Raw genomic sequence first — 8,308 nt, forward strand, 5'->3', positions numbered from 1 at the left:
GCATATATTGGCTTAAAAATATGTATATATATGCTGATATTTTATAGTTTTTAAGCATACTGTCAATTGCTGTTGTTATTTGTGCATCTAGATGTATTGATAATCATGACATCCACTTTAATATATATTTGGATGCTAGACATCCAAATATATTTGTTGTCCCATATGTATTCCTATTTGCATTCCTTTCTCTCAAAAAAAATTATACTTTAATATATACGTTTTTGTTATTGAAGTATCATATTGGATGTATATTATTGGCAATGTATACATTAACACGTTATAAACAATATGCATTCCTTTCTCTTACAAAAATTGTTCATCCAATTATTAAGCATCACTTCCTATTAATATCATCAATTTTCAATAGTTCACGTAAGCATCTTCAAATATTTGAGGATACTATCAACAGTTTATGAACAATCCAATTCCCAAATGTAAGAGTAAAGACAAAACCATCCACATTTTTAGATATCAAAACTACAAATTGGCATGGTGGAGAAAGAATCTCTTCCAAATTAAGTCACTAATAACACATTAAATAACACAATTCATGAAGCCAAATTTATTCTACCAATCCATATAATATGACAATAACAATGAATATGGTACTTTATTTTGGGATGAGAATGACTTTGAAAATGAAAAGTGGGAGACATAATAGAAAAACAAAGGATTCCCACACATAAATATAACAAAGGATTTCCTATTATGAAAATCTGGTTGAAAGAGTGGAAGAAGGAGAATTGAATGAGATGAACAAATATGGTAGAAGTTACAAACTTTTTTGTATTATTGATACCACGTTTTCTACTAAATGTAAAATGTAAAATGCACTCCATATGTAAAATTGAAAACTGAATATATATGCCTTTTACATGGCAGTTACAAATGTGATTAATGTCTATTTAAGACCCAATAAATGTGATCTAAAATTGTGAAAAAATAAATTGTGAAAAGACATAATAGGAAATAATAAATTATACCATAGGTTGGTAGTTACAATATGTATTTGCTTTATATATTAGTATTTATTTATATATATATATATAAATATAAATTAAGATATTAAGATAATAAAATAATGGGAAATAATTAGGGAATAAAAAATAACTTCCTGCTAGGTAGGTAATAAAAAATAACTTATAATAAGAAATGATTAATAAATGATAATTAATAATTTTATGTTATAAAATTATAGTATTTGATAGGTGAAAAAGCTTTATTCCTTAATAACCCTGTGTTTCTCAAATTGCGTTGCTTACGTGTGATTAACCGTTGGATGATACAAAATGTAAGGGCGCGAGATGAAGTAACAGAGAGAAAGATGGTGCGCCCGTGAAGCTACCTCTCCTCAAATTCCAACTATCATCGTCATCATCCCTTTTCGTGTTTCACTAACATTTTTTGATTCTTTCAAGAAAAACTGTTCATTCCATCGATTTCTGAAGATTTTCTCACAATACTGGTGATTTTGAATTTTATCTCGGATTTGAGTTCAAATGGTTGGTACTGGGGAGCAATGGAAGTACTTATAGTTACGCCATACATGGTTCACATAGTTTGGTCATTTTTATATTATTATTACGAGACTTTCTTTATGACGAATCGAGTATATGGTATGTGGTATGGTGAATTCGATAAACGGTCATGTAACTATGTGAGCGCCTGATTTCGCTATTTCAATGGCTGATCCTCACGGAACTAATTCTTCTGGCAATAGGGACTTGGACCTGCTTCAATTATCTTTACCGGTGAATATAACTTCAATTTCAATTTAATAATGCAATTGTAACATGCTTGTATTGACAATGTAATTCACATAGAGTTCCATGGTTCATTTCAATTTTCAAGTTTCATTTCTGACTTGTTTCCTTGAAATTTGACATCAAAATGCTTGTATTTGACTTGCTTCCTTGAAATTTGACATCAAAATGCTTGTATTTGACTTGCTTCCTTGAAATTTGACATCAAAATGCTTGTATTTGACTTGCTTCCTTGAAATTTGACATCAAAATGCTTGTATTTGACTTGTTTCAACATGCTTGTATTTTGACTTGTTTCAACATGCTTGTATTTTGATTTGTTTCTATGGTTCGAGCTTTATTCCCTTAAATGAGTTTCCCAAGCTTGACTTGTATTAAATGTGATAGCCTAATACCAAAATTATCAGACGAAAAAAATGTTAATTGCCTTGTATATCTTATATGAATTTGATAAACCATTTCCTTTTACTCAAAATATAATTTCTTACCAGTTTGCCAATGAGCCACTCCTTTAAGCATTCTTGCTTGGCTGAAATATTTCAAATTATGCGGATGATTATAACTGTCTTTCATTTCTTCGATGCTGACATTAAGTTTAAGGGAATGTTGAATTCGGAAGCAGAGGTCTTCAATGGTGTTTCAGTGGTTTTGATGTCATAGGATCATCATCTTATTCTGATAATAACATCTTTATGATTTATTTATAGGCAATTGCATCTCTTAAGAAAGGAGCATATCTACTGAAGTATGGACGAAGAGGGAAGCCAAAGTTTTGCCCATTTAGGCTTTCCAATGTAAGTTGCTATGCCATTGAATGGCATGAAACTATCTCCTTTTTATTAACATTCATAAGCAATTCTTTTAATTCTCGTAAGATATTGATGGCATAAACATTTTCTAGATATGTGCTCCTAATCCTAGCTGGTTGTAATTCTGTTGTCTGGTTCTCCTCCCATGTTCATAGAGGTGTGCTGTTCGGATAATTTGTCTATGGTCAAATTTTAATCAAGACCGTGAAGACTTGACATAGCTCCTTTCTTAGAGATATTAAGTAGACTCAAGTAGCTACATGCATTCTGAATCTTTGTCTTTGGCCATTGTATAATAGAACCAATGACTATAAAATCAACAAGATAATAGAGTAGCACCAGTCAGCAGTAATGAACAAATAGTTTAGTAATATGTGATCGTGGTTTGAATCTCCAATAGTACAAATTGCTAATGCTCAAAGGTATAGCATGTTGAAACTATGTTTAACAACTTGCAGGAAAAACAGTTGAAGGCATTTTCATTAGATGCGTTATATTTATGTTATAATATAAGGCTCTTGAACCTTAAACTTTGACTTTTGCTGGGAATGCCTAAAATGGGTTACATGCTTGTTTCTGAGTTGAGTGCAATTCATTCATTTATTAATTTTAAATATCTAAAATTCTTGTGTTTTTCAAGTCTTGGAAAAAGCCTCTCCCCTTGTAGTGGCAAGGCTGCATCCATTTATCCTCCCCAGGTTGCACCAGGTGGGAGTCACATGTGTTGGGTCGCTCCTCCATATTTATTTTTTGAAGTATGATTAAAAGAAAAGTGGCATGTTATGTTTCGTTCTGTTTGGTTCAATTCTTTATGTTTTGTATTCAGGACGAGTCTCTACTCATATGGTACTCTGGGAAAGAGGAGAAACAACTTAAGCTCAGTACTGTTTCAATGATCATTCCTGGGCAGCGGACTGTAAGTTTGCATACTTAATTATTATTTCCTTCAAGGAAGAGGCTATTTTCTCAAGATAATACTAGATGGTTGTATTGAAACTTCATTTATGCCCTTGATTTGCTTATGCCCAAGTCCACACTCTTTTTTTTTGCTGAGTTCTCATAAGTTTGATTTTGTTTTATCATCCAGGCAATATTTCGGCGGTATCCTCAGCCTGAAAAGGAATACCAATCATTTTCTCTTATATACAATGATAGATCCCTGGATGTGGTGTGTATTCTTTCTGAAAAACTAATTTGCTAGTGAAATGTATTAGAACTGAGGGTGAGCTTTAGCGCAACGATAAGGTTGTTTGCCTTGTGACTTGGAGGTCATGAGTTCAGATCCTGGAAACAGCCTCTTTGCTTGCGAGGCTAAGTCTGCATACATTATACAAACGCCCCAATAGGTGAGAGACTCATGTCCTAGGCCGCCCTTTTTGAAATGCACTAGAACTATATTTATGATCGTCGAATTAGTTTTGCTTCTGTTACTGGTCTGGTTGTGACAATTTGGCCAGATAGTTTTAAGTAATTTCATTATTTGACTCAAGTGACAATCTCTCGACAGATATGTAAAGACAAGGATGAAGCTGAAATCTGGTTTGTTGGTCTTAAGGCATTAGTTACTCGATGTAACAATCACAGGCGAGGAAATGAAGCAAGATTTGCAAGTGTGTTATCTGACAGTCCACAAATTTGCTCACAGAGATATACTCCATCAGTTAAACCAGTTGTCTGTATCTATGGCTTTCTTCTTCTTCTTTGTTTCATAAAGTCCAGATATTTAAAAGTCACTATGATTTTGACTTTATTTAATATTCAACCACAGGACCCAGGAGATACCATCGGGTTTTCATTTGACAATTCGTTACATAATACATCAGGAAAACCTTTCTCTGAAATAATTTCATATCCTGCAGCTGGCAAGAGTTCCAGTCCAGCTGAATCAATTGCAAATTCGTCTTTACCTCCAGGGCCAGTCAATAACTCAAATCTAAATTCTTCACCTGAGCCATTTCGAGAAAGTGTATCTAGTGCTGTAAGTTCATTCACTTCATTGAGCCAGGGTTCTTACCAGGAAGATTTTGATGCTTTAAGTGATGTTTACATTTGGGGAGAAGATATTGGCAATGGAGTGCTTGGTGGTGGTGTGCATAGAGTTGAATCCTTATCTAATTCTGAGATGGATGCATTAATCCCCAAGGCACTGAAATCAAAAGTAGTTCTAGATGTCTACAGTATTGCTTGTGGTTCCAAGCATGCCGTTGTAGTTACTAAGCAAGGAGAGATATTTAGTTGGGGATATGAATCAGGAGGTAGGCTTGGGCTGGGTGTAGAAGCAAATGTTTCTCACCCTAAGCCCATTGACACTCTTAGCAATGTGAATATTGAATTAGTAGCATGTGGGGATTATCATACTTGTGCTATTACATTTGCTGGGGATCTTTACACTTGGGGTGATGGTACTCACAATTCTGGTTTGCTTGGGAATGGAAATGAAGTCAGTCACTGGATTCCGAAAAAAGTAAGTGGTGACATGGAGGGTGTACATATATCGTTTGTATCCTGTGGACCTTGGCATACAGCTATTGTGACATTAGCTGGCCAGTTGTTTACATTTGGGGATGGATCTTTTGGTGCCTTAGGTCATGGAGATCATAGTAGCACAGATATTCCTCGGGAAGTAGAAGCTTTGAAAGGATTGAGAACAACCTGGGTTTCTTGTGGTGTTTGGCACACTGCCTCTGTTGTTCAGGTCATAAATGAATCTATGGAATCTTCAATGCACTCACTCATTGGAAAACTTTTCGCCTGGGGTGATGGGGATGAAGGGCGACTTGGACATGTTGATAAGGAACCCAGACTAGTTCCTGATTGTGTAACGACATTGAATAATGAAAATATTTGTCGAGTGGCTTGTGGCCAAAATCTTACAATTGCATTGACAACCTCAGGACATGTATACACAATGGGCAGTGCTGCTTATGGACAACTTGGCTGTCCTGCATCTGATGGGAAAGTCCCTGGACGCGTTGAAGGTGAGCTTGCTGACAGTTTTGTAGATGATATTGCATGCGGCTCTTACCATGTTGCAGTCCTGACTTCTAAGGCAGAGGTTTACACCTGGGGAAAGGGTTTGAATGGGCAGTTAGGTCATGGAGACATTGATCACCGGGATAAACCTACACTTGTTCCTTTTTTAAAAGATAAGCAAGTGAAGAGTGTTGCTTGTGGTTCAAATTTCACAGCTGTTATATGTCTTCACAAATGGATATCGAGTGCTGACCATTCTGTGTGTTCTGCTTGTCGTAATCCATTTGGATTCATAAGAAAACGTCGTAATTGTTACAACTGTGGACTAGTGTTTTGCATAGGATGCAGTAGCAGGAAATCTACGAAAGCTTCACTTGCTCCAGATGCCAACAAGCCATTCCGGGTCTGTGATGACTGTTATTCTAAACTGAAGAAAGCTGAAGAATCTATATCCTTAGTTCAAACTCCTACCTCCAGAATTATGAGTGCAAATGACACTAGGGCTACTAAATTACAAGCATCACTATCAACGCTTGCACCTGTTGGTTCTATTGTTCAAACAGCAAACAGATACAAAAATCTTCCAGAATTGCATGATAACCATGTTTTTTCAGCTCTGAATGGAAAACTACGGTTGGGGACTCCTCCTAGAAAAGCATCAAATTCCCATTTTAGAACATCAAGGAAGCGCCATTCAATTTCTGTGCTTCCTTCTAGAGGGGCTTCTCAATCATCCTCTATTTCACCAAAGTCAGGCACACAACAGTCTTGTACAGATATCCATGATAATTCAAAGCACATGAATGACATTCTAAGTCAAGAAGTTATATGTTTAAGGGCACAGGTAAATCTTATGAAATACCTTTTCCAACTGCACATCCTTCTGTAAAACCTTTGCTATAAATCCTTATGAAACAGTATATCCTTACATGTGATATGGTATGTTATTGACTTGTCTTCTAAAAATAAAACCACAGTGGAACTTCAGATTCTGTTTGCTGTGGGTTACCTTTTATTATTTTTATACCCTCAAATAAACTAAAAGAGGTTAGGAAGAAAACAGGTAATTGTTGCTTATCTATATAAAATAACAATAGTTTTAATAAAAAAAGTTGGCTCAATGCACGAGACTCTCACATAGTAGAATCTAGGGAGGGTAGGTGTATGCAACCTTATCCCTCCAAGTGGAGAGGCTGTTTCCAGGATTTAACTTATAACCTCATGGTCACTAAGAAACAACCTTGCCATTGTGCCAAACTCACCCTATAAAGAAGTGATAAATTGTCAGTAAGGAAGTGATACTTATGCACTCTCTATGGTATCTTACGGAATACCTCTTTCTATTTATATTGTGTGATATGTTTCCTTATTTAATTAGGATTAGGATTCTACTCATATCAAATTAATATCAATATCATTTTATTTCTACTCTCTATTTTCTCATTTACTCTCCCCAAACCTAAAATCCTCCAATCCAACATGGCGTATATTAGAATAGTTGGGTCTAACTCTAACTTCACCCTAAAATCTAACTCATAGGGAGATGATCATTCATGTCTTTATAATGACTTATAACTCATATTCTCAACTGATTTGGGACACTTCTACAATTAACACCCCGTCTCACCCATGAACAAACATTTGGAAAGTGTTGTTTGTAGGAATTAATGTATGGGTGTCCCAACATTGTCCTAGACTCTGAATACTAGGTTAGAATAATTGGACCCAACTCCCACTGCAAAGCTAGCTCATAGGGTGGGGATTTTTCAAGTCATATATATGGTTCTTGGCTCATATTCTCAAATCTCAGCTTATCAAATGATGTGAGACTTCAAGTAGTTAACAGTTTCTCTTTTGCTGAACCAGATAAGCATTTGCTGTAATATTGTACTTTTTAGTGGAAAGGTTTAGTGAAGGGTTTTGCATGTCAAGGTTTACAAGTTTTCTTTTAATTCTTGGAAGTGTATAGATTACTAAGTTCATATTGATGCACAAATTAGTCTTGATTAGCCATTGAACTATAAGCACATCTAAGACATAAGTTGTCTGAAGCGAACTTCTTGTTATTAACTAATATATGACATTTGCATATAAACTTGAAAGTGAGTGTATATTCTTAAACTTAGATATGTGACACAACTTGCATGATTGTATCAAGTGTTTGCTGCATCTTCATCTATAAGCTTCTCCTCACTGCTCAGGTTTGGATTGAACCTGAAATCACTTATAATTTCACAACTTGTCCGATTGAATAACAACAACCATACCTTAGCCCCACTAGGTGGGTCGGCTACATAGATCAAACGATGTCATAATGCTTTCATAAATCATGTTCATTGATAAAACATTGATATCTAAATCTTTCGTAATCATTTCACCGATTGTTTTTCTTAGTCTCCCTTTGCCTCTAAAAACTGCACTAATCTCCATTTGATCTACTATCTTTACGGGGACTTCTAACGGTCTCCTCCACACGAATTACTTGATTTTGACGTTTCTTTTATCATTTTGATCAATTACCTGTGAACTATAAGTGCACTGAATTATTTTTAAGTATGCTCATCCCTGAAGTTATCAACTATACTGGTTAGATTGAAGATCTTACTCATAAGTCCAACTGTCTTGAGGCTGAACTTGAGAGGACTTCAAAGCAATTGAAGCAAGTAACTGCAGTAGCTGCTGATGAAGCTGACAAATATATATCTGCCAAAGAGTTGATAAAAATGTTGACTGCTCAGGTCGGGTATTCTTCTCTCATCA

General features: G+C 35.4%; 1 protein-coding gene across 2 annotated transcripts in view; it reads left to right on the top strand.

Annotated features, from left to right (window-relative positions):
* LOC109355968 overlaps window positions 1,317-8,308 on the top strand; it is a 10,272-nt gene continuing 3,280 nt past the window's right edge. For both annotated transcript variants that reach the window (XM_019599272.1, XM_019599273.1), the window contains exons 1-7: window positions 1,317-1,754; window positions 2,474-2,560; window positions 3,402-3,491; window positions 3,663-3,743; window positions 4,083-4,247; window positions 4,344-6,392; window positions 8,140-8,286. In XM_019599272.1, coding sequence (XP_019454817.1) covers window positions 1,686-1,754; window positions 2,474-2,560; window positions 3,402-3,491; window positions 3,663-3,743; window positions 4,083-4,247; window positions 4,344-6,392; window positions 8,140-8,286 — 2,688 coding nt within the window. In that variant the 5' untranslated portion in view covers window positions 1,317-1,685. The remainder of the gene's footprint in view (window positions 1,755-2,473; window positions 2,561-3,401; window positions 3,492-3,662; window positions 3,744-4,082; window positions 4,248-4,343; window positions 6,393-8,139; window positions 8,287-8,308) is intronic.

Source organism: Lupinus angustifolius, chromosome LG09 (genome assembly GCF_001865875.1).
Source record: "Lupinus angustifolius cultivar Tanjil chromosome LG09, LupAngTanjil_v1.0, whole genome shotgun sequence".
Taxonomy (NCBI): Eukaryota; Viridiplantae; Streptophyta; class Magnoliopsida; order Fabales; family Fabaceae; genus Lupinus; species Lupinus angustifolius.